Source organism: Carassius gibelio, chromosome A8 (assembly GCF_023724105.1).
Source record: "Carassius gibelio isolate Cgi1373 ecotype wild population from Czech Republic chromosome A8, carGib1.2-hapl.c, whole genome shotgun sequence".
In the NCBI taxonomy this organism is placed as follows: Eukaryota; Metazoa; Chordata; class Actinopteri; order Cypriniformes; family Cyprinidae; genus Carassius; species Carassius gibelio.
In genome coordinates, this window is record NC_068378.1 from 7,993,612 (window position 1) to 8,021,088 (window position 27,477).

General features: G+C 37.2%; 1 protein-coding gene and 1 long non-coding RNA gene across 2 annotated transcripts in view; one reads left to right on the top strand and one right to left on the bottom strand.

Moving 5' to 3' along the window:
- Positions 1–26,960, bottom strand: part of LOC128018316 (nuclear receptor subfamily 6 group A member 1-A) — an 80,753-nt gene extending 53,793 nt beyond the window's left edge. The window contains exons 1-2 of the mRNA XM_052603765.1: positions 26,777–26,960; positions 24,306–24,341 (exon numbers count right to left, since the gene is read on the bottom strand). Coding sequence (XP_052459725.1) covers positions 24,306–24,341; positions 26,777–26,837 — 97 coding nt within the window. The 5' untranslated portion in view covers positions 26,838–26,960. The remainder of the gene's footprint in view (positions 1–24,305; positions 24,342–26,776) is intronic.
- Positions 6,444–11,706, top strand: LOC128018317 (uncharacterized). Its single transcript, XR_008184808.1, has 2 exons — positions 6,444–6,775; positions 11,029–11,706. It is a non-coding gene; the product is annotated as an uncharacterized LOC128018317 (long non-coding RNA).
- Positions 26,961–27,477: the final 517 nt, after the last annotated feature.

Sequence of the window (27,477 nt, forward strand, 5' to 3'; positions counted from 1 at the left end):
TGCTCGTGCGCTTTAACTTCACGCATGAGCAGATTGGTTTCTTCGCTTGAGAAGCATTCAGCTTTTCCGCCAACAGATTCCACCATATAAATACTGATCCGCCATGGCGCAAGCGCATCTCGTTCTTAAAGGGAATAAGAGATGACACTCTGATTGGTTTATTGAATGTTACGCCCATTACTTATTAAGAGAACAGGGAATACCCATTACAAAAATGCGCAGCAGCGCATGGACTGTTTGTCCAACGTTAAAATAACAAAAGTGGATTTGGACGCCTTGAGTGCACCTGTGCCGTGCGCTTTACACTTTGCGTTTAGATCGTTAAAATAGGGCCCCATGTGTTGAATCACATTTGCTTTTTAGTTGCACATCAAGGAATGTATTTGGTTAACAGGTTTTCAATGTATTTTATGTGCATTTCTTCTTATTGGATAAAAAATATCCAACTCAATTGAATGGGTTTTTTATCGTGCATTTTAAGAATTAATATTAATATATAAGAATTAATATTTCCTTCCAGTTCCCTTTTTTCCTGCAATATCCCAAAATGTACATAAAAGTTAGTGGATGGAAAAATAGCTAGCATTTTAAAATAAACAAAAAAATTTATAAAATATCTTATATAAATCGTGTAAATTATGTATACTGTAAAACATGTTTTTTTTTTTTTGTTGCATAATGGATTATGTTATATAAGAAAATACTTTTTTTTCAGACATAGAAATCACTTCTACTTCAATATTTCATGTTTAATTCAGTGTTAAAAAAGTAACAACATGACACGGTTATCAGATTTCTTTCCTGATTTCAAACATGAAATTTAATCCTAAGCTTAGCGAACAGTTTTGGAGAATTTGATGTTTACCCATTCAAAGAGGTAAGAGCTACACTTGGATGTCCAAGAGGCCTTTTAAAGATGGCCGCCGAGTGACAAGACTTGTCTTAAAGAGACTATGGATATTTTCTTTATAAAGTTAAGAGTCAACCACTCCTGCCTAAAATGGCTCATTCAAACGCCCCTACATGTCTATGTCACTGTGTGGGAATAACACCATCCAAATGTTTATGCAGATAAAGAAGGTGTAACTTTTATTTTGACTGTAGTACTGTTGTTACTGCACCACCACTCCAGCCCTGGCTCGTCACATGTAGTTGCCGCAAGTTCCTTCGAATCCAACTGCCCCGTTCTCAAGCCGGCCTCCGCTCCCTCAGCCCACTGTGTGTGACGCTGTGTTTCTTTGTTTAAGCTAAACTACTTTGTTTGGTCTTCCAAAAGAGTTCACAACTAAAAATCAGTGGTTAAGTTATATTTACAACACTGTTCCAGATTAGTTAGACCCAAATATTCAGATGTATGCAGCACATTTTGTGGAGGACTGTTTCCTGATCTGCCGGCCGTTCTGACTCACAGACTTTAAGTACATTTTCCACTGATGATAAAAACACGAGTTGAAGACGGGATGAGACAAAAATCTGATGAGACGTTAAACCGAGGTCCTGACTTTCTGTGGTCAGTAAAAATCCCAGGATGTCTTTCGAAAAGAGTATAGTTGTGACCTCGGCATCCTGGCTCTATTCGCCCACTGGCCTCTGACCATCATGGCCTCCTAATCATCCATATATCTGCTGATTGGCTTCATCACTCCGTCTCCTCTCCACCAGTAAGCTGGTGTGTGGTGGGCGTTGTAGCACAATATGGCTGCCGTTACATCATCCACGTGGATGCTGCACACTGGTGGAGGATGAGGAGATACCCCCTGTCTATGTAAAGCACTTTGAGTGCCTAGAAAAGCACTATATAAATGTAATGAATTATTATTATTATTATTAAAAAGATAGTATAAGTCATTATAATCAGTAATTATGTGCCCAATGGATGCAAAAAATGCTTAGTTTGTAATGGGTTTCATTGATATAGTCTGGTCATGCCAGGAGACAGCATCAAAGTATAGTGAGGGGCGTAACATTTACGTCACACGCTTGAGGTATTCGGCCAATCACAATGCAATCAGTGCACAGCTCACCTTTCAGATCGTTGAGCTTTGTAACAAAAAGGTTTTTGTGTCAGAATGGCAGGGCATAGAGGAGAAACAATAATGTACATTATGTGGAAAATAATGTTTTTTTTTTTGTGTGTGTGTTTTTTTAACTTAAACTTCATTAACACATTGCATTACACTAAATACACAAAATAATGTTTGTTTGTTTTTTTTAGCAACATCATATGACCCCTTTAAAGAACTCTGTATAAAACTATAGATTGGAAGACAACTGGTGAAAGTTGAATATATGTAAGTGCTACCGAAGCAAAGATTTCTGGCTCAATGCATGTGAAAATACATTTTGAGAAAACAACCTCTATATTTTTGCCTCTGTAGATTTTATTTGAAGTATCTTTAAAGAGTAAAAAAATAAACATTTATTTCATTCCACAAACTATAAAATACAATTTCACAAATGTTTTTGTAATAAAAAGCATGCAACAGTTCATTTCAGCCTGTGGATATTTCTGATCTGAAACAAAGGCCGAGCAGAGATTACATACTTTATTGCCAGGCTTACTTCACTCGGGCTGCACATGTGGCCAGCATTGCACCAGACGGGCCAGATGTTGTTTTTAATGTGTTTGTGGAGAGAGAGCTCTAAGCCTTGCATGGCAGATCCAAACGCCTTTGTTCCCACCAAAGCTGAATTTCATTTGTAAACTACAGTACCCCTAATGCAGTGCAGAGCTAGTGGCCTTAAAAACAACAATGTCTGTCAAGTAGGGCTGAGTGATTTTTAAAATGTTATTGATTAATGCAGATGTAATGATTTGCCTTTTTTTAGTTGAGGAATCCTGGATTTGAATAAAAATACTAGCAAAGGTTATGAGATGCGAGTTGAAATCATTTAACTACTAATTTTTACAGTATAATGCAGTTTAATGCACGAGGTGCTGAAAAAAAGACAATGTAAACCGTGCAAACCTGTAAAGAACTGCTACTGTATGTTTGATATTTTATGTTTGAATGATGGTGACAGGCTGAGAGCTGCTGTTATTTTCTTTTACGATTAATAATAGCCTACTACTGGTGTTATAATTTTAGTCATTTTGAATTGAATTGTCCTGTCTTTTTGAGCTGACCTCTAAAACTGAAGGTACACTTGGCCAAGAAAAAATGATCAACTTCCTTATATATATTATTTTGAACATACAGAAAATGTTTTAGACAAGATTATACTATATTTGCCATCAAATTTCACACATCTCGGATTCACGCAAGTCATTTGTTTTACATTTATACCATGTTGACCACTTCATGTGTAATTGGAATAGAACTTTAACCAGAAAATGTCACTCAATCATGTTGTTATTACATACAACCTAGCTAACATTACCAGAAAAGTTGCATATTCCAATTTAAACGCAAACCAAGTAATGATGATATGCCATACCGTTCTCATGGGTCAATAGCATTGTTTACATACACCCAAATAATCCATTAGAAATCAGATTGATGGCTCAGTTGAACTGAAAATCCTCTATGTAAACCCCTTAAATGGATCTGCCTGAGCTCGATCTGAATCAATTGTGGGTGGTGTAGACCTGAAATAATCCTATCAACAGGAAAAAAAACTGAAGCACGTAAATGCTTGATTCTGATTATTTCCTTAACCAGATTCAAAACTACTGTGCGCATAGTGCAGTGCCATTATGCACGTTTACATATGTAACATTACACAAACATGCAGACATCTAATGTCTTAAGAACTGCTCAGCAGATGAGATGAATATTTGCTTAATATTTTCTAAAATGAAAAAAATGTTTTTCCTGACATAAACCTTTCTTTTTAGATATGTCAGCAATGCAAAAATGCCAATTATGGTTCCTAACGTGGCAGATGCATGTAATGCACAAATAAACACAAATCAGACTGCAACATTTAGGGCTCATATAAACACATCTTCCAGAACTTGAAATCAGATTACATACATTCTGATTTACAATTTTTGTCATTTTGATGTCAATTTAGACAGGACTGAAAATAAGACGTGTGGATTGTATTTCAATGGACTGTAGTTTTAACATGCCAATTCTGTTCTAAACATTACATGTGATCTGTATCCCTCTCAGCTTTATCACAAAGTGCATAAAAATCAATATGGCATTTACTCCAACTAAAAGTGTTCAATTCAAGATGAATGTTCTTGGTTGTATCTTGTACTTCAGTGATGCCTTTTTTTGTATCTTTCTGAAGCTTGACAGCCACTGTTGCATTCACAGAATGGAAAAAAGCAGTGTGTACATTCTTCAAAATGTCTCCTTTTGTGTCACTCACAAATGTAACAACATGAGGGTGAGTAAATAAATACAGAATTTTCAATTTTAGGTGATATATCTCTTTAAGGAAAAGAAAATCATGCTAAATAGCGTGACTTTTTTTATAAATTCCCACATCCGCCCTCATAGAACGGAAATTGGGCTTTTCAGCATGTTAGAAAATTCCACATTTCATCACCCACATCAGCAGCCGATTCCAACCCTGCATTACATACACAACTATGGCTAGGTTTACATTCAATTAACATGTCTGCATTGCAACTCCCTGTGCGAGGAAGCACGGGGGAGGAAGAATATCAGAGCGAAGATCTAATGCTCTGCTAAGTGAAGCTGAAGCAGGGTAAGGCCAATGCTCAGAGAGCCGAGCGGCAGAAATAGGCCTAACAATCTCCTCACATCAGCCTCAGAAGGATGTGACAATCAGAGGATACTAACGAGATGATTTTACGGTTCGGCTGCCTCCACCCCTCGGCCCTGCTCATCCACACTCATGCTCTGTTTACGCTGGGGGCAACGGGGTGCCATGTTGGGCACAACTCACATCTATTCCATCTGACTGCTCGCTGTGCCACACAATCATGCATTTGGACACGCATTTGGATGTAAAGGCATGGCGACAATGCTCCCATCTCGACAGAGGCCTGCTTTTTCAAGGACTCCGCACTCGGACCAGAAAGGAGAGAAGCCACGAGAATGGGAAAAAGAGGAAAAGGAGTTATATGACCATGGGCGAGACGTTATCAGATAAGAATGAAAGCATTTGGTTCTGGTCTCAACGTGGCTTTGTCGTCATCGTCGAGCAGGATGGATGGAACAGAATAAAGCGTGATGGCGCTTTGCATCACCTCGGAGATAGGACTGCAGCCTTATCTGAAACATCTGAGCAACAGCAGGAAACAATAGCCGACTATAAAACCAGGCTGAGGGAGAAAGACCAACTACACATATAGGGAGGGGGACATTTCAAAGTCTTGAAGTAGCAAAGTACCTATTTGTGGCCAATACGATAGCTGATATTTTACCGCAGACAAGTGCAGTGTTAATGATGACAGAGTGCTTTATCATAGCAACAGTTTTTGTCTTTTGATAACAACTTCAGTCAATGTTACTAAATTCACAATTTTAGTTAGCAACTAACCAACCACATTTTTAAATTTTTAATTATTAAGATTTACAAAAAAACTGGCATTATATGCTATTATATAAAAAAAATTAGGACATACTGTATATGAAAACAGTATGTGAAATTCAGTAATTATTAGTTGGTAATCATCCCTAATGCGATTCCTTGGAAATCTTAGTTGCACATTGAAAGCACATATTCAAACTCCAACCAGGTATATACCAATGATGTAATGCATGGTTGTTGAGGAACTAGCAAATTATTATCATATGTATTATTTTTAAATAGGATGTTTTTATGTGAGCTAATTAACCCGGTAGCAAAGTGTTCTTATTTTTTTATAAACAGCACGTTTAAAAAACTATTGTAATGTTCCTTTTCATCATATTCATTACTATCGACAAAAAGCCAGTCATCCGAGAACATTATACTGACAAAATTATGCTTCAAGTAAAATCAGAATCTGAACAACAGAAAAGTCAGAAAAATAAATAAAAGACTAAAGAAAATGTTGTCTGTCGCTAATTGTATACTACGTTTGTTGTTATTGTTGTTGTTGTTGAAATGAGAAACACAGCACTGAAAGGAGCTGGCAACCAACATCCCTGCTTCCTAAACTAAACTACTTGACACTTTTATTGAAATAGCCACATAAAATTTGCAACTCTGACTATTCCTGTCCGCAGCAGCTAAATCGTCCCCCCCCCCCCTCTCTCGTTCTCTCCATTTCTCTCTCTCCTACTCTCTCTCCCTCACAACGATTAGTGTTAGGACTGACAGAGTGCAGCAGTCCTGCCCTGCCCCGGCCAGAACAGTAGTCTGGAATACTGAGAGTTTCTCTTTTCAGCAACCTCAAAGACAGCCAATCACAGTAGTCTAGCCCCGGGGCCTGGCTTCAGCCAGCCAATAGGAGGAGCTTCTTTCTGTCACCTGACAGAATGTGCCTCTGTCCATCAACTGAGTCATATATAGCCATTCCAGCAGCCTGAGACAAGGCTGTGACTGTGTGTGGGACCGGCTGAGGACTCTGTGTACCTACAGTTTGCTTTGTAACCGACTGCGTGTGCTTACGTGTGGGTTCGGGAGCAAATGAAGGGGGCGAACGAGTGAGAGAGAGAGAGAGAGAGGGAGAGAAAATTAGAGAGGAAAGAATGTATGGAAAAAAAAGTTTGATTATTCTGGAAGTTAACTCATATTGCACTCAAGAAGGACTCAAGATTTTGGAGGCTACTTCTCGATAGAAAAAAAAAAAACATTTTTGATTACATTTTGCCAAAATCACTGGTCTCAAAACAGCAAGTGGGCTCTGGTGACCTTACAGTGATGGGTAAGTATTTTAATCTTACTTTCAATTCCTTACCCCTTATTTTTCCTCATTTCTGTCCCTTTGTTGTGGCTCAACAGTCGCTTCAAGTGTGACGCCGCGGCGTGCCTTGTGCTTTCACTCTGCCAGAGTTCATAAAGTGCATTCCACCGTTATGTGCTTGTTTGCTTTTCTGTTATCTGAGTTCTGAATGAGGGCTTACGCTTTTCACACGCAAAGCTCCCGGGCCAGACCGTGACCAGACAGCCGTCTGAGAGACTAACCGTGATGATCCCTATTAGTTCCACTATCATCGCTACTCATACCAGTGGGAAAGGCACAAGATAGAGTTGTCAATGACTTAAGCGGCAGGTTTCGTGGCCTTGTCCTAGTTGGAGAGTTTCTCCATCTGGTTCATGCGGGATGGTACGATGTGGCCAAGAGCGCTAAGAAGTGAGGAGATGTGTGGTGGTGGGGGTTAAAGGCAGACAGCGAGACAAAAGCGGCAGACCCCCTCCAGACAGACTAGGTCAAGCTTCATCTAGGCCCTGAGCTGTACGGGGTCAGCCGGTTGCTGGGAGAGCGAGAAAGATGGGGTGAGCGATGGGGCCCCTGAGGGTTAGAGGTTGCCAGACTCTTGCTCTCGAAATACGAATAGGAGCAAAGAGTTTTGATGCGCCATAAAGCTGGATTCTCACCATTTTGGTTTGTGCTGGGGTTTAAGATCGGGCAGATTTATACGAGAAAAAAAAAAAAAAGAGTGCAGCGAGTTCACTTTAACTGCTAAAACAAGAGGGAGGGAAAGGGTCTGTAATTATGACAAGGAGTCTGTGTTTTTCTTTTCTTTGTGCATGTGAGTGTGTGTATGTGTGTGGGTGGGGGTCACAAGGGTTGGAATGTATTGAGTGACAGCAAACGCGGTCTACTTATTTTTTTTTCTCTTTACGCAAAGCTTTTGTCCAAAGGTCTTAATCTACAGAGGCAAGAAGGCGCATTATTGAGACTTCAAAACATCACTAAATAGTTAAACGAGCCAATGGTTAAAAATATTTATTCCAGGATATTCAAACAAACCAGCAGCACCGGCGTGATTCTAATCTTCTGAGGAACAAGTCTGATGCAATAAAGTGTGTTTATGTCCAAGAATGTCCTGCTCAGGATACAGACAGTGTTTATGGCAGATGCTTTGAATTACCCAACATGTAGAGTCTTGTTCAGTCGTACCAATAGAGGCAGGAACACAAACACACTCGCACAACCTTTCCCCCCACCTTCACTCAGAGTATTTGACTGATCTGCCACAAAAAATCCCGTCAAAGATCATATCACCACTTCACATTCCCCCATTCTGCCTTTGAATTAAGAAGAGACGAGTCCTACGCTTGGAAAAAACAAAGATTCACAGTCTCCAGCCAGCCAATACAAAGCTCGCACATGCCCTCTGTGTGCAAGATTATCAGACAGTTCTGAGTCTGGGGGGATGGGGCGTCAGAGGCGGGAGAGTGTGGGACAGGATATGGAAGTCTTTGATGCGACTGCAAGGCGGAGAGGAAGAGTGCCCTAATCAGACCCTCCGACCAAGGGCTCACACGGAAGACCACAAGCAACATGCTGTAAAACCTGTCTGAGTAACATGTAGGCCTACACACACACATAAACGCTATCTCCCATCATCCATTTAATTCCCTGCTTCTCAATCTAATACGGCGGCCTAATCCATCGGCAGGAATCCTGTTCAGCCCCCAAACCCCTGCTCTGATTACACACCAGACAGGAGAGAATAGGTCAGCCTATTGTGATTTAGCCGGACCTGCAGATTATGGCGCCCCTCTTTAGCCTAACGGTTGCTTTGCACATCTGTTCGGTGTTCCTCTGTAGTCTCCCGACAGGTCAAACTGAGAAAAGCACGCGTTTAGAGAAACGACACGTTGTAAATGTTGCAGAGATTGCATCAGTCTTTTAAGCGCTGCGTCGTTGTGACACTGTGAAGGCGAAATTAGGAGTTCACCATCATCTACGCACTGTTTCAGTGGCTGTTTGAGGTGCAAGTTGTACAATCCTTCAGTAGTTTATGGTCTTTTCACAGCCTGAGCCTACATGAGCGTGTGAAGTCATAAAGAACTACCTTTTCGCCCTGTCTGAAGTTAAGCAGGAATAGTGATTAGGCTTCCTTTCAGAAGATAAGAATGACTTTTATTCAATGCAACGTGAAGTTGCTGCTGAATATTGGAGCGAGTGATCTTGTGATCATGTAGGGAAAAATTTATTTCAGCCAAAGTGGGTTAGCCATCACATGGTATGAAAAATCTAAACACAAATTTTATCACATCAAGACAGGTAGGATTGCAAACCTGTATGACTTTGCTTCTTCTGTGGAACACAAAAGTTGAGGTTAAAGGCAAAAACTTTCTTTTAAAACCCTTCTTTTAAACACCTCACAGACGACACAACTATACTTTTAACAGGGTTAAGTGTGTAATCCATCTCCGGCGACAAAGGAAAGCCACTTTTTAACCGGGTATCGTTCAAATTCTTTGTCAGTGCCACTACATCTGGAACGTGCAAACGGAATGGTCCGAATTGCCAATTTTTGTCAGAACAGTCGCTTTCATATGGGAAATTAGGTTTGAATTCGACCTGCAACGTGCACCTATCCCATTCACTCCACCTTTGCTTCTAAAATCAATAAAAGCTGTCAGAAACTGCACCTAGTTTGTTTACAGTGTTTGTTTGTGTCGATCAAATCCATTTAGTAATGTGGAGAAAGACACGGGAAGGGACTGAGCTGTGGAAGATTGCAGCCTCAGCAATAGATAAGGACAGCCGGGTCTGAAGTTTCTCCGTAACGCATTACCAAAGCACCTAACACTAACTTAAGGAATGAAAGGTGTGTGGTTGAGTGTGTGTGTGTGTGTGCATGTGAGACAAGCGGAGACGGGAGTGAGAGAAAGATTAAACAGCGGAGCTGGGATTGAAGACCGCAGCATGAGAAGAGGAACGTGTATGATAATGCTCTTAACCCGCACAAAGGGAAGAGAGCCGGAGCTGTGGCAATGCCAGCGCTGTGGTTAATGCTTTCCGAGGGCCTGTCAACCCGCTCACTCACTCTAATCCACTGAGCTTTAGTCGCTCTTTGAGATGTGAACGGAGAAGCCTCCTGATTTCTTTAAGATCAAGCCGCAGTCATCGTCAGGGTTTCAGCATCGTTCTCGAAATGCAGAGAAACGCTTAAGTTAAGTACTTTACGAGGGCCTCATTAGCAAAGTCGAGCAAAGCGTCGCAGATGTGCAGCATTTATCGAGTGTATTGGATGGTAATGTATGCAAACCTCTTAAGACGGGTGACCCCGAGGCCTTTCACAGGAATGCAAGTGTTGTCGCAATAAATCCTGATAGTATGTGCTTGTTTTTCCATGTTTGATTGACATCATTTGATAACCTGCCACTAGCCGGGTGATCATAACTAACATTAACAGTGATGTGAATACGGACAGAGTGGACACAGTCACTCACATGGACAAAGGGATACATCAACATTTAGTAATCGTTATTGCCCCACAGCTTGAGCGTATCAATGTTACTCTTTTCCACAGCCGCATTAGTGAGACGCGCGTGTGTGTGTGGCGATAAAAAGCAATGGGATGTGAGCAGTGGAGATTAGCTTCAGTTTGAAGCAAACACTGTGGCAGCGTGGCGTCTACGGAACAGATTAAACCCGGATTAAACGTCCAAATCAAGTATGTGTGTTTGTGTGTATGTGTGTGTTAAGCTTTTATTTGGTTGCACACATCTTTAGGCAAACACTAATTTAGTGGTGTATCACCTCATCAAGGTGATTTACGCTTTATTAAACTTCAAATAACAGCTATGCGTCAAAGGGAATTTGCATTTCCTGGAAGAAAATTTATGCCACGTACTCTTAGGTTTTCGGTATGATTACAAGACCAATTACCATTCAGTATGCAAACAGTCACAAGAAAGAAGGCCAATTCAGCATGCAAAAGCTATAAGATGATGACTCACATTTTTATATTATGATCACGCCTTTCATTTTGAATGTTCAATCAATGTAGAATTTTCCACCAGAATGTTAGATTTTTTTTTTTCTTACATTTCTTACACATACACTTAGAGGTTCAGAAAAATCCTGAATGTTTGTAGAATATCAATACAGTCTTGTTTGGTGCATTCCTCATTTCAGAGGTGTCTGTTTTTTAGACACTTGCAGTAAATAGGTCAGTGTCTATCAGTGACTGTCTCTCTCTCTCTCTCCCGCAGAATGCCTCGTGAGTGACGGAGAATCACGCTGATGGAGAAGTGAAAGTCTTTCGGCTCTGACCCCGAACAATGAGCTCCGACGTGACGGGAGCAGACAGCCGCCATCATGGAAATGTCACGGCCAACATCAGAGACCCGGCAGCCTACTCTTTCATTCCCTTAATCCACAATCCCTCCTTTCCTCTCCTGAGCGGCATACATATTCAGCAGCTCAAGTCCTCACCATTCTAATGAGGGCTAGACCAGCGGGCTATGAAAAAGAGGAGAGATACGGGGAGGTGGGTGAGTGGGGGGTTAAAAGAAAGGAGAGACCGTCTTTGAACTCCTAAAGAAAGAGAGAGACGAGTGAGAGATGAGGATGAATAGATGGATGGCTGAAGTGATAAGAGACAGATCAAATGCTCCTGATTCTTTCCTGTGGTCTTTACACAGCAGGGTTAGTTGTGTCGATTTAAATGCTGCTTTAAGAGAGCGTCCTGTTATATTTCATCATTTCATTCACTCTGAGACACCTAACGCTGAAGTGTGTCTTTTTTATGTTTGATCTATTTCAGTGTAAAGGGATGCTTCACCCAAAATGACGATTCTATTATAATTCATGTTGGTTTAGCTTCATTTGTTCTAAATGTTTAGCAGAACAGTCACGTCACACTGTTCCGTAAAACTTATGTGACCACAGGTTTGGAATGACGTATGAGTGATTTTATTTTTCAACAAACTCTTCATTGTATATGCAGAGACACTTATAAATTTGAGGCAGGTCTGTTGGTTTGTCTGACCAATGGCAGGAAAGATTATTTTTTGCAGTTTCTTTTGGCACAAGAAAAACGAGACAGACCAATGAAAGAGAGAAAGCAGTGACTCCATAAGTTAAATAATATTCTGAGGTAGTAAAGAAATCTAAAATGTACATAAATGGATTTAACAGAAGCTATTATCCAAATCGACTTACAAAAGAGAAGCAAAAGCAAATTATTGTCATTTGTCTGATTAGGTCAATTTTGTGTGGATTTTAGAAACAGAAAAATATCTATGCATTATGTTTTTTTGTTTTTTTTTCCTAATTTAATCTTTACACACTTGTATGCCAAATTTCAAATGTACCACACAGTTATACAAATCTTCTATTGTATATTATGATACTTTATAGAGATAGACTTTTTTTTAAGTAGTTCCACAATTCCAGTTCCACATTTTCAAATATTACAGTGAACAGTGAACTTTAAGGAAATACCTTGTAAAATTAATGGTCCTTTAAATGAAATGAATTACATTTAAATCAATAATACATTATTTTAACATATCTCTATATATTTATTCATATCATAAATTATATATATATATATATATATATATATATATATATATATATATATATATATATATATATATATATATATATATATATATATATATATATATATTCAATTATATGCAGTAATTTAATTATATATGAATACATTTAAATAAAAAAAATCATAATTGCACTTAAAACATTTACAGTCACACTGGCTATAAAATAAATGTTTTAAAATATGTTTTCAGCAATAAGTATCAGCTCTAAAAGTAAAATCTCTGTATCAGTGCATTCCTAGTTCAAAGCCTCAAAAAGGAGACATTTTTAGCTGCAACTAAAGCAGTCTCTGGGCATACATGCTCAAATGAATGCTGCAGTGGTGTGAAATTGGTCATTTTCAGCACTCCTAGACTCTTGTAAAAAGTAGAAGAGGGTGCCTGAGGTCTGTTTTCCCCTCCTCACACACAGCTAGCAGTGGGAGGCAGGAAGTGCGGCCTGAAAGACTCGCTGGATGCGCGCTATCATAAGGGGAAGTTCCCGTTCCCATTCGCCGCTTTACAAACCAGATGTCTCATGGCCTGGATCTGGTTTTTTGTACGGAGCGATAGTGCCAAATGTGCAGTGAGTGCACTTCAAACTGACGCTGTAAGCAAGCGTGCTTCAGATAAATGAGGGAAATCAGGATCGCGTGCTAATGTTTTTGCATTTTTAATAGAGGATAGAGAGATTATGAAGCTTTCGCTCGCTCTTGAGGCAGGCTTTACACACACACCGTCTGCTAGTCGTCCATTGTTGCTGTGAGCAGGTGTGTGAAAGGTGATAACATAGTCTGCTTTGGGGTTCACTAAAGCTGGGGGTTTCACCTGCCCACAAACACACACATGCAGGCCACCAACCGTTAAACCGTTCCACGTAGCAGAAACCAGGTGCAATAACCCAACGCTAGAGCTCTCAGTTTCAGTAAAGATCCAGCTGAAGTCAGTATCTGAATGGTATTCATTAATATAGCTAGCAATGCATGATTATCACGGGGGAAATTCACATTCATGATTTCTGTCATAATGTAATCAATCATAAATTTTGTATTTGTGTTAATTAGCCATTTTCTGAATTAGTATAGAATAGAATTATACACAGAATGCAAGAAACACTCCCATCACATTATATTCAACAAAACTGCAGGTTTATGTTTCTGTGATGGTGACAGTAGACTCATATACTTGAATGTTAGTTTAGTGTTAGAGGGACAATGAATTAACTTTAGCTTCTTAACTTTAATTTAGTATTGCATTTTGGTACCCTTGTGAAAAGAAGTAGAATTTAGCACGAAAAGAGCACTTTTGGAAATAATATACTTAAGAGCATCTAAACGTATTGATTTGGACACTTAAATGCACGTTAATTAAAGTTAAATAAAAATGCATGTTTTTGTTAAACCACTTAAGCAGGATTTAGGTACACCTTTATCTGTAATGTCACAATTACTCCCAAAACGTTAATACAAAGTGCACTTTTTAAAAGTTTACTTGCGTGTTAAGAAATATAGTCATGAAAGCACGCTTTCTTCCAAGTACACTCAAGTGGCTTTTCGTTTCATTAATATTATCTGATCTGAAGTACACTACAAGGGCACAGTCAATAGAATTACTGTAAGCACACTTATTTTCCCCAATGTTAGAATTCTGGTCAATACTGAAAAGCCAGTAATTATTTTCATGTTGTAGCTGATAACAATAAATGTCAGATTTAAAAATTCTGAAGTATTTTGTCTGAATAAATCAACAATAAACCACCGAAAAATGAAAAAAATTAATCATTGCATTTGCTAAAAGTGAATTTGTATTGCTAAAAATTAATTTGAAACAGTATATTTATTTTTAAAAAGTATATTTAACGTGTAATTAAATTATTCGTTTTTTTGAAGAGTAACTTTAAATGAGTGTTATGAAGGCAAAGGTAAAAATGGAGGGAATCCAAATGTAAAAATAAGGCAATGCACAATTAAATATACAATATTGGATTTTTTACAAAAATATGTTTGAGATCCAACAATAATAGGCTCCAGCAGTATCACCACAGACCCCAACAGACATGCCTGTGGCTGCTAGAAGTCTAAAAACGCTTAATTACAGCCGAAATCATAACCTTGACTATTTGATTAGTTCTGCAGCCTTAAATATTTCCTTCCTTTAAAAGAGTTCTTTCTTTCTTCCTTTGTGCCATAAAATGATGGCGAATGGCCATCCATACGAAACTGCATCCGAAAGAACTGCGCAAACTTACGTTCTCTTTTCATTGTCATACCTCGAATGATATTCTAATCAGGGATTTTTTAAATCCCCCAACATACTCAGCCCTCTTGATTTCTGTGCCAGAGAAGTGAGTGGGGGGGGGGGCTCGGGGGTGGAGAAAAAAAGACAGCATATAGTGTGTTTAAAAGTCGCTGGGATTGGTTGTGTAGTTTGAAGGAGCAGTCAAATGGGAGCGTGCATTAATAATGCATGCCTGGCTCAAAGAGCTCTCACACAGGAAACACAGACTGGGGTTCAGATCAGGGTAAGGAGAAAGAGAGAGAGAGAGAGAGAAAGATTAAAGAACAGTAACAGGCAGGAATCACTGAGGTTTATTAGATTTTAACCTCACAATTGTATTTTTTCTCATGTTGTGATGTGTTTTTCTTATTCTAGTCTTCAGCTTTTCTTGAAGAATCCATTAAATTGTTTGGTTAATGCCCTTTTTAGTCACGTGTTTAGACATATTTCCAGTTTTAAAAAGGAAGTTTGGGTTAGACATTAAATATTTCACTTCCTAGTCATTTGATGGTGGTATTGAGGGTGGGGCATTCACATTCTAAAGAGCATCTGATTGGTCAAAAATCTGTGTAGTGCAGGATGAGTCATCGTCATTCAACCTCCAAGCAAATAGACATGATTAAAAGTCATGGCGTCTTTAAAAGTTATTTTTTTTGTTTCACAATCATTGCAATCCAACAATTTTGTTGTTGATGTTGTTGTTGAATATCTTGTTAATTTTCTTTCACTATTTCATGTTGACTTTAATTCCTTTCCAACTTCAAGTAAAACTTGCTCTATACCATCAGAATTATACCAAATCGCACCTGGTTCTTCTACAGTAGGTCTTCACTAAAAGGCCCATTGTCCTACAAGATTTGCTGGTCCCTTGGTGAACATTCAACGCTGTCGGTGAGTTTTGAGCTTCTGAAACAAACCATCGACCGTTGACTGTACCCTGAGGGTCGCCAAAAAAAGCTACGTAAGCGGAGCAATCTAGAAACGGATCTGGAAAGAGCTGTATGGGTGTATTAGCCCACTAATGACTGCAATAAACATTCATTGCTGTCGGTGGGTTTCCAATGGACACAACTCACTGATCAATGAATGCAAACTGCGGTACAAGAACCTCAGTTAAAAACAGCAGGAGTCATTTGCACAGTGTTAAAAAGACAGCAGAACACTATCAAAGGCTAAAGGGATAAGGTAAGTCCACCATCTACTTTGTATATCATAATAACAAGATGTTTTTTACACTTTTCATTCAACTGACACTATTCATCACAGATGAATTATACAGTAGAAATGACTGTATTAGCAATATTAGATAAACAGTAGTGCTATTTTATTGAATACCGCACGGCTGAGTTTCACCTGTAGACAAGAAGCCGCATGACGTGCTTCAGGATTGCTCCAAGAAAACACAAATGCACCAGTTTCCCAAAAACTGTCCTACCAATGCACTCCCTGTTCCACTTCAGCTCCACATCACTCGCAGATCTGGTCTGGATCGTTGTGAATATGGATAAATGGAGTTGTGCAAACACTATCAAACCCCCGGATATACATATTCCATGTGCTTAAAATCATTTCAGGCACCTTAGTAATCACACAGGAAAACCCTCGCAAACACCCACAATGCCCTAGCAAGCAAACATCACTCATATCGGCTTTGGAAAATGGTGCTCACTCAAGCAAAACATGTTTGAACCTGGCTCGCAACATTTCCTGTACTGATTCTCCTCATCACCAGGTTTATTATTGTTAACTAAAACAATTAGATATAGATATATCATAGATAGATAAGGGAACCCCAACTGTGTTTATTTTTTATTTATTTTAGAAATATGTATTGTAGGCTTCTATACCTATGTGTTATAATTTTTTACCTTTTGTTCTTTAATATTTTTAGTTTTTCATTTAAATGTTAATTTTGTTGTATGCATTTGTCATTTTTAATCATTTTATTTTTAAAATGTGTATAGTATTTATACAGTTTCAGCTTTTAGTTTTATATCTGATAGTAGTTGCTTTAATACTAAAATTGATTGTTTCTGCTGTCGCTCTGGATAAAAGTGTCTGATAAATGAGTAAATATATTAAAACCATTTGTGTCAATTGAAATTAAAATAAATATTATATAAAAATATGATTTTACAGAGAACTTCGTCTTTTACTTGTTTTACAAATAACCTAAATAAAAATTGGAAAGGTTGAAATGTGTGTGTGCGTGTGTGTGTGTGTGTGTATATATGTGTGTGTGTGTGTGTGTGTGTGTGATAAAAAAAAACTTTAAATAAAAATACATTCAAATTAAATAATAAAAATGGGAAAAATACAAAAAATGATAATACAAATATTAATAAAAACTATAACAGTACATAAATAATACTAAAATGACACTGCTCATCACCCCGTTATTTCTATTCCTAACAAATATGGTTAGCATATCAAACTCAAAATGCTCCCCAGACACTTCAGCAATCACATAGTTCTTCTAGAACTTTCCCAAGATCTTCAGGAAAAAAATATTTCGAACCCAATTTGAATTTATATTTCCTCAATGATCACCGCAGGAGAACATGTCACAACATGTGCACAAACTTGCTCTTTTTGTTTTAGACTTCTTCAAACACACTGACATTTCCTATGCAACCAAACACAGGACCGATTCAAAATTCATATAATAGTTCTCAGTGTATTCGGTGCACACTACAGTAACTAAACCGTACTATTGTCTGGTCGGTGGATGGCTGGGTGATGCTTTGGCTGACCTCTAAACCTGGTCCAGACTTCTCAGCATCATCATGCTAAAATAAATCTGGCCTGAAATAGATCACAGCTCAGCACAAAACCCCAAATTGCATGAATAAATGAATGTATAAAAATACAACAGTTACCACTGAGGAGCTAAGCAACACCTTTTTCACGCTCATGTATGCTGACCTTCCTGCACAAGAGTACAGAGAAACACCCAACACACTCAGTTTATGAAAAGATTGTTTCCCCTTTTTTCAGCAGGAAGAGATAGAATCATCTGGAAACAATCCCAGCGTAATTGCCCTGTTTAGTTTGCTTTACGTGCTGGGAAATTTCTAACACATTGACATTTTCCAGTCAGCCTAAACCAAGCTTTCGTCTTATTTTTTTCCCCTGCTCTTTCTTTTCTCTATTTGTCTTTTACAGTGGAAAGTGTCTGAAGTGAAGGAGGAATACGGCTGGGTTCGTGTCTCTGCTGCCTATATGGAGATTTTACTATGGTGACCACTCTGCTGTGACTCTGAGAGAGAACTGACTCACAGGACTATAATAGCATTAAAACCCACAGCATGCAAACAAGCGAAGTCTGGAGAGAGTGCACTGACCACAGTCTTGGCCTGTGTCTTGGACTTGCTTTTTTCAACCATAAATTGGTCTTTTGCTGCAAAAAAATATACTTAAAGTGAGAGTTCATCCAGAAATTGACATTTTGTCATCATTGGTTTACCTTCATGTCTTTCCAACCTGTATGACTTTCTTTATTCAGAAGACCATGCTAGTCACTCTTTTCCATGCAATTACATCAAATTGGCAAAGCAGTATACAAAAAAAAGGATAAAAAAATGGACATTAATTGGATGTCCATAGGATTTGTGATTCTTCTGAACTGGAATCATTAGAAAAATGAACAAATCATGTTTTACGTTGTTATTCAATAAGATTAATTAAATGATTCAGACTGGTCTTAAAAATGAATTCAAGATTAAAAAAAGAACTATTCATTTACAAATCAGCCCTCTGTGGGAAAAAGAGTATCTATTATGGAAATAATATAATTTAAAAGAATATACTTAGGTGTTAACTGAATGTAATGTTTACAGACTGCATATTATTTCTATTCAATTTAAATGTATTATAGTTTAAACCTATATTACATGCAATTACTTAAGCTTTTTTGAAAGACATAGCAGTCTTATATATATATATATATATATATATATATATATATGTGTGTGTGTGTGTGTGTGCATTTTCAGTCCAGATCACTAAATATGGATGCGAACAGCACATAAACAGCATAACTGACAAATTTATTTAGCATTTTATGTAAGCAGATTATTCAACTTAAACAATGTGGGGCAGCATGAAGCATGAAAATCTGTTTTGTTTAATTTCATATCGGGCTTCTGTTTCAGACAGATCGACTATGATAAGGGTTAATTAGATAATCACACGGCAGGCTACGTAACACAGAGAGGAAATGCGAGTCTGTGGGTCTGTCACATAAATCAGTGACTCATGCTAGTTACATTCCCTTCTCCCTCACTGAACGCGCTGATGCTACAGGAAGTGACAGGAGAACAGTCTGACCCATTTCTGGATGACCGGGAAGCACTCCGGCAGCCTGACCCCCAGTCAAACACGACAAGCAGAAGATGCATCAAGCATAAAAAGAAAGTAACATTGTTTGCAACAAACAGTGAACTAGCTCTTCCTATATTCTGAAAGGAAACACACAATGGGGTCTGAGGTCACTAGTGAGGATGCTTCTGTTTTGTATTCTCAAGTTTAAAACCACTTCTAGAACCATTACAAATCATATTGCAAGCACTAAAAACTGAGTTTTGAATTCCAAGAGGTGTTAATATTTCAGACATATTTCTAATAAAAATTCAGTAACAATATACATTGTTATTTAATTTGTATTAATATTTTGGTCATATGGATGGCCTTTTTTGCCACTCTTGCTGTCTTGGTAAATATGTACATTTTAATTAATTTAATTAAATTTAATTTCAAGTTTTGGTTGAAAATACATTATTAGAGGTACTTTTAATTTCTCTCTATATTTACCGTAATTAAATAAAAATACAAATAAATCATTCTTACTGACATCATCCTTCCTTTAAGCAAAATCTCCTCTTTTAATCACTTTATATAATGTTTTGTTGCAATTTTACTGCAAAATGCTCATATTTCTACAAAATCCACTTACTGTGTTTGTAAATCACTTATGACGGATAAGTGGATTTATAGTGAAATATCAGAATTACATTCTCTCTTTGTGGCACTCAGTAGTTTCACTAGCTTACAATTGAAACAAGTCCTGTAATGAAGCGGTCAACCTTGTTACCTTACTGAAGGCATAACTATATCCCAACGCATATGACATGTATATTTTAAGCTAGTTCATATAGCTTGAGCAAAATGCTAATTATTAATGCGTAAACATTAAATGTTTGTTAGAATGTTTACAATTCTACAAAATAATAATTAAAAAAATCTGTGAACTTAAGTTTAGCAATGTTTGCTTATTTGTCCATTTGTTTATCTAACTTTATAAACTGAATCGGTTTCAGAAAGGTGCTATAAAGGATAAAACATTATTACGATAAAAAAATAAAATAAAATAAAATCACCTTAATCGAACTAAAAAACACAAATTTCAAAAAACAACCCAAAACGTTGTACGGAAACTTTGAATTAAAAAAGCACCTCCAGCCAACTTTTTGAAAATAGATAAAGTTAAGTGGGGAAAGCAAGAAATAATGTTTGAGAGAGAAGAAGAGAGAGGGAAGGTATGTGTTTGGCCCTGTTATGTGAGGACAGCAGAGAAGCATGTGTTGGAACAGAGCCTACTGTCTGCATCTGGGTGCTGGGTTCATCGAGGGCACATGAGGTGCAAAAGCCCTATATATTCAGCCCGCTGCTCTCTACTGACCCCTTGTGCTTGCCTCAACAAAAGCATAACGATTTGGGCATCTGCACAAATAAAACACTGACTTTGTGTCTAGAGTACAGGGAGAAAGTGAGGTAAGATGTGTCAGTGGGTAACATATGTCCCCCCTTAATCTAGCAAACTGCTCATAATTACTGTCAGGTGCCCTTAGAATAAGTCCATTATATACAGCTGCATGTGATTGAGGGACGCAAAGGTACATAAGTTGTTAGCATTTGTAAAAAAATATGTAGTTTTTTTCTTATTAGCATATATTTTTACACATTTTAAATCAAAGTGAATTCGTTTATCTAGGCCACATGGTTGGATCAATTCGTGGCCCTTGAGATGAGGTGACTGAGGTGCCCTTGAGCAAGGCATGGCTGCCCACTGCTCCGGGTGTGTGTTCACGGTGTGTGTGTGTTCACTACTGTGTGTGTGTGTGCACTTGGATGGGTTAAATGCAGAGCACAGATTCTGAGTATGGGACAACATACTTGGCAACATGTCACGTCACACTTCACTTTATAGAATTTATATAAATGTCACTGTAGTTAATACAAACAAAAGTTAATAAAAACATTTGAGCAGAAAATTTAAGCTACTGTAGTTGCCAAGGAAACATTTCTCATTCTCATATAGTTTAAGTCTATTAAAATAACTAAAACTAAAAAATGTATTCTGACATATAAAAAAAACATAAAACAACAAAATAAAAACAAAAACAAATAACACTACTAAAACATTAAAATTAAAAAAAAACTATAAAATTAAAATTAAACCAGAAAATATAAATATAAAACCTAATTCAAAATATTACTAAAAACGTTATCAATTTTAATAATATAACTCTAAACATGGGTTATTATAGTTACTTCCTCACCTGAAATAAAGTAAAAAATTTTACTATTTCAGGTTTTCTACTTCAAGATTTCAGAATGTGATTTCAATAATAATTGTTTGTGAAATTGATTATCAATTTCTGACTGAAAAAAAAAGAAGAAAAATGTGTGCACTGGTATATATGGTTTATATGAGGACACTTCCTGTGTCCCTTTAAAACAAAAAGCATTAAAAAAATATATATATATATACATACCAAACGGTGTTCTTAAATTGTCAGTAGTTTTCTGTAAGGGGTAGGTTTAAGTGTAGGATTGGTGTAGCACGAAAGAAAATAGTTTGTACAGTATAACATTACACCTATGGAGAGTCCCAGTAAACCACAAATGCAAGTGTGTGTGTGTGTGTGTGTGTGTTCCTTTGCATGCATGGGTCAAACAACAAGCCTTGTGCCAGACACAACATCCCACCGGCAAGTGTGGCGACCCTCTCCACAAATCCAAACAAAAACATTTGCTGCCTCCCCGGCTTTAACACAGCACCCAGCGTGCTGACTGGCCCCCTTTCCCCCTAATCCCATTGGTCACGCCAGCCACACACACTGGGGATTGGACGGGGAGCTGGAGTATCCATGGAAACCAGAAGGATGGATCAGAAAGTTGACAGGTTGCTCAGATTAAGGGCAGTGCTTTTCTTTTATTTGGGGTTTAGGCCCTACACAACTCTATTAACACTGAAACTAATGCCGAACATAGCCTGCAAAACACACATGCCCCCACACACGCACACACAGAGAGAGAGAGAGAGAGAGAGAGAGAGAGAGAGAGAGAGAGAGGAGAGAGAGAGAGAGAGAGAGAGAGAGAGAGAGAGAGAGAGAGTGTGTGTTTACTTTGCAACTGGATTTGGATTTCAGACTTGCCGGAATGAAGGGGGATGTGCAATGAATAAAAACATTAAAAAAACATAATTTAACACCTCAAGTACTACCAAATCAACATGGCTAATGTAATGTATAGTATACTGCAATTAAAATGTATGTTACTGTGCAGTTGCCTTTCTATTTAGTTTTTATATCGTTGAGTGGTGCTAGGTTTAGAGTACGGGGTGATTTAAGGTGATAAAACACATTTTAGTGTCAATTTAATTTATACCTTGAAAGGGGTATTAAAAAAAAAAAAGGTTTTCGAAACAACATACTGTTAAAATGTTACAGAAAAAGACTGTAAAATGCTACAGTAAAAAACAGGTTAATAAGGTAACTGAATTATTACTGTACATTGATTTTTTTTAAATTTACTATAAAAATGCATAATGCTTTTTGCAAATAAAACTATGACTTGTACAATTTATGGTAGAAATCAACAGAACATTCCCATAAGCCACTATATGACACCACATATATTTATAAGGTTTAACATTCAGAATATGTCTTTTAACACAGAATTTCCAAGACGTTGTTTTCCACTGAAGCATTTATTGTAAAAGCTATAACCATGAGTTTGTTTTCCAGTGTTAAATGCATGAGTCAGTCTTGTGCATTACCTTTGTGGCTTTGAGTAATCAGTATTACTAGTGATCAGCAAGATTGGCATCTTTATGGTTAATGACGATATAAATTTGATACAGAAAAGAAAAATGCAGACATAAAAAAGAAGGTAACCAGAGTGCAGTGCTAACGTACCCATTTCACCCTTACGTTTCCAGCCCATCATAATTCAATCACAATCTCAGTAACAATAGCCCTTTCTCTGGTGTGCTGCTTCAACAGGTCCCTCATGCCTCTTTTCCCTCATCACAGCTTCCCAGAGGTTTACGTGAAGCAGTCACACAGAGGTCAGCAATGGCTGAACTGAAAATGACCCTTTCCTCTTACAGCCAACACCTGGCACCGCAGCGTACACACAGAGAAAAGCAGAAGGAGGGGGAAAGACAAAAAGCAATAGAGTCTATAGAGAATGGAAAACACTAAAAGAGGAAGAAACGTACTTGAGATGAACCTGGACATCAAGAGATCTGTGAAAACAATCAATTCAGCCACTTTAAGGCAACTCAACCAAAGTTAGTGGGCGTAAAATTCAAATATTTAACTCTGCTGGTTCACATTAAAAACACAATTCCGATATTGGATATAATTTACTATAGTTTAGTTTCTGAAACTATTACAAACACATAAAAAATTGATAATTGGCGATTTAAAAAACATATATTTTAAAAACTGGCATCTAACATTCAAAACCAAACTATACATTTGAGTTTGCACTGATATCTTGTTCATCGTGTTCCAATCCCAGTGATTTCTGGAGGCAAACGTACTTATAGAAATAACCAATCAATACACTATGAAGAATGTTATCCAAGCAATCTCACTGGATAGTCAGTACGAGTGTATTATTATTCATGGAGCCAGCCAAATGATCACAACAAAGGTCAGAGGTCAAAACTAGAATACACAATCATAAAATTCCAAGCTCAAATCCTAATGCAGAGAAATGCTGCCTTCCTAAAGTGATATACAGAAGCAGAAGGCATCAAGGCACATTCATATCAAATCTTTGCTTGCATTCAGTCCTGTAAGATGCTGGTCAGATGTACTTCACTGGTAATAATATATCACAATCCTTTTTTTTTTTTTTTATCAATTTATGTTATGTTGCAGCTTGAAACCAAAAAGCTTCTTTTGATTTCAAAAACAGCACCTGTTTACAGACTTGACTGAATTGGATTGGAGGATGTGTCATTGTATTTTGGTCAGCAAATTGAGTAATTACAAGTATACAAATAAAACACAACACAACATTTATTTCTGCACGAATACATGCTAAGCAACATTTAGTTTGTTGAACCACAGTGCAAAGCAATGGACTATAGGATAATGGATGGATAATAGGAAGCCCCCTGGTGGACATTTACAGTTGACACACTATAACCTGTGTTAGCTTTCAAATAATTATGTTTCTTAACTTAGAAATCTACCAAATGTAATGCTTTTTATATAAAAAAAAAAAAAAAAAAAAAAAAAACGAGCATAGAAAAAAGTAAATTAATTAAAATTATTTTATATTTATTTAACCCACACTTCTTTGTTTAAAAAAAAAAAAAAAAAAAAACACGAAAAAAAAATATTTGTTTAAAAATAAATTGACCTTACCTTGCTCCTCTGCATCCAATAGATCACCACAGAAACCTGTATTGAGAAAATAATAAAATTGTATACAGTTTGCATAAATGCAGACACAGAATGAATGTGTCTCATACACACAACAAAACATATGAAACATAAATAACATATGAAACACACTTTGTTATATATACAAAAACCACATCTGACCGCCAGCCACATGAGAGTTTAGCCTTCACCCTTCAATATAAGCCAAAGGTGGAAGAGTGGACCTTGGTCTGTGTGGCATTAAAAGCGTCCATTAGCATAGCAGTGGCTCTGCATTTCACCTCAGCTTCCTGTTAGCAGTATAAACAACATGAACCAGTAATGATGCTCTTGCCTTCTGCCTTTGGTCAAAAGTTCATCAGACAGCCCTTTAAGATCAAACAATGGAATTTTACGGCTCTAATTTCTCCTATCTATGCCAATTATCGCAAGGTGTAGATAAGAAACCCGTCCAATCTCTAACTCGCACCGCAGTTGCTGGGTTGTGGAGTAAAACACTGATTTAATTTTGATTAGAAAAAAAGGAAAGATTATGGTGGCAAGGACATTTTAACGCATGGCAACCTGTTACATCATGTGCAATTATGAGCCACCTGGAACTAGATTCCAAGTAAATTGACACTTTTTCAAACAAAAACAGTGGAGATACTATATAATAGCTATATTGTGATAGAGCCCTTAATTTGTAAAGACTGGTTTGAATGCCTATATTGATTGGCTGTTTACAAACCTTAGAGAATTAGAATGAGTGACCCGACTGACGCCACTGTATTTGACATCTGGGTTCTCCTGGGACATTTAATGCAGTTACAAGGAAGAATGGCTTTATGGTTGGGGGTTGAAGGACAGAGAGAAACAGCTCATTCAATTCTCACAGGCTAATTTTCACACTCCAACACCTTCAACTTCTCTCCAAAAAAAAAATATCACAGACACACTTGTAACTATTTGACAATCCTGATGTCATTTGGTGTAACATATGCAGATGGATTATTTGAAATTGTTTATTATCTAGAACTGCATTGATAAGACTATAATTCAACAAAAAAATTAACTCTCAATATATGAACTCTGTCATCATTTATTCACCCTCAAGTCACCTATATGATTTAATTTGCTGAACACAAAAGAACTTTAGCAGAAAAGCTGCTCTTTTCCATAGTTTAAACGCAAATGGGAACTGACAATGTTGAGCTCCAAAAATGATGAAAACACCATAAAAGTCCACAATGTGATAGGTGTGATTCCGAGAACAAATTGACATTTAAGAGAAATAAATAAATAAATAAATAAATAAATAAATAAATTTCTATGATTTGCTGTAGTACATCAGTAGGAAATATCAGTTTACATTTCCAAACATAATTTTTCCCATTAAATGTAATAATCCAGAGAGATTTTTGTTTGCACAAAAAGTCTGACAACAGCCAGTGGAATAACATGAAGAAGCAGAACAAACTGAGACAGACTCAGTCCAGAAGAACTGTGGCAATGTCTCCAAGACACTTCAAGAAACCTGCAAAGCTACAGTACTGTGCAAAGTTTTAGGCACTTGTGTAAAAATGCTGTAAAGTGAGGATGCAGTCAAAAATAATGCCATAAATAGATTTTATTAATTAACTTCTATTTACTTAACTAAATTAAATCAACATTTGGTGTGACCACACTGTGCGTTTAAAAAAGCTTTTGTCCTATAGGTGCACTTGCGCATTGTTTTTCAGGTAGCTTTGCAGGTAGGTTTCTTGGAGACATTGCCATAGTACTTCTGGATTTAGTCTGTCTTCGTTTGTTCTTGAGAAAATGATAGAAATAACTGACATAAAACCAGGTTTGGTAGGTGAACATACTAGTGGCATAAGACTTCTGCACAGTACTGTATATATATATATATATATATATATATATATATACACACACACACACACACACACACACACACACACACAAATAAATAAATAAATAATAAATAAAAATTTGTTTAAGGCTTCTTTAGAATTTTCTGGGTTGTGGTACAAAATAAGGAGGCTGTTTAGATAAAGCTGTAATGACTAGGTTGTGGCCTCAAATTCCTAAATGAGTGCAGGTTTCCCCAAGTTCAAAAGTTCACATTTTACAAGCATTTAAAGACCAGTGACCCATGTCCAAATAAAAACGTTCCTGTTGTTGACTCCTCTCCTTCTGTATTTATTTCCCACCAAAAACGAAAGAAAAAAGAAACATAAGACTTCATCTTCCCTACTGTAAATACTGTAAGTGGTAGGCTACACTGAATTGCTTATACAAAATTATTTTTATGCATTATTAATTTAAAATTAGTGGCAAGGGAAATTATTATTATTATTATTTATTTTTCCGTTTATTTAAGCAATTATGGTTTTAAATTCAGTGAATCAAATTACATAACAATCACCATTATAATTAAATTGAACTGAATTAAAAGAAAAACATCATACCACTTGCTGTCGTCCCAAAATGTTTCTTGGAAAAGTCAACCCTGTGTATTTTGTCCACCATATCTCTTGCTTATTTTCCTTAAAGTTGCACTCTCTCCGTTTTGCCGATCATGCTACGTTTTAAATGAACAAGTTCACTGCTTACAGGATCAAACTTCCATCATTTCTGCTGCTGCCTCCAAACGTGCCGCGAGGGTGGGCGTGGTTATCTGAGCTCCGCAGCCAATCACTGTCGCCCGTCGATGACGTAACAGGAAGACACGCTGTTAGGACGTTAGCGCTTAAAACCTGGGGTGTATAATAGAAACGTATGTATTTCATGTGGTTTTCAGAATTACATATTGTAGTGTATAAAAACAATACATTATGCAATTTTATTTTTATTAGAAAATGTAAGAAGAGGTTGGGCTCTTTGAAAACCAAATCATTTTATAAATGACTTTAAATAACCATTAAGAGCAAAGTAAAAACAAAAACTCGCTTTAATGCATTCAAAACACCAAAATTAATGTAACTTTTTGTATAAAAGTTAATGTTGTTAATAATGTAATATTTATTGCTCCTGTGGGAAAAAATAAAATTACGTCTCAGCTGTAATCCAACAAGCATATTAACACAACCAAGTGAACGTTGACAAAACTTAGAGAGAAATTGAAGACGTCTTTCGAAAACTGGATTGTTATCTCTGTACAAGTCATGCA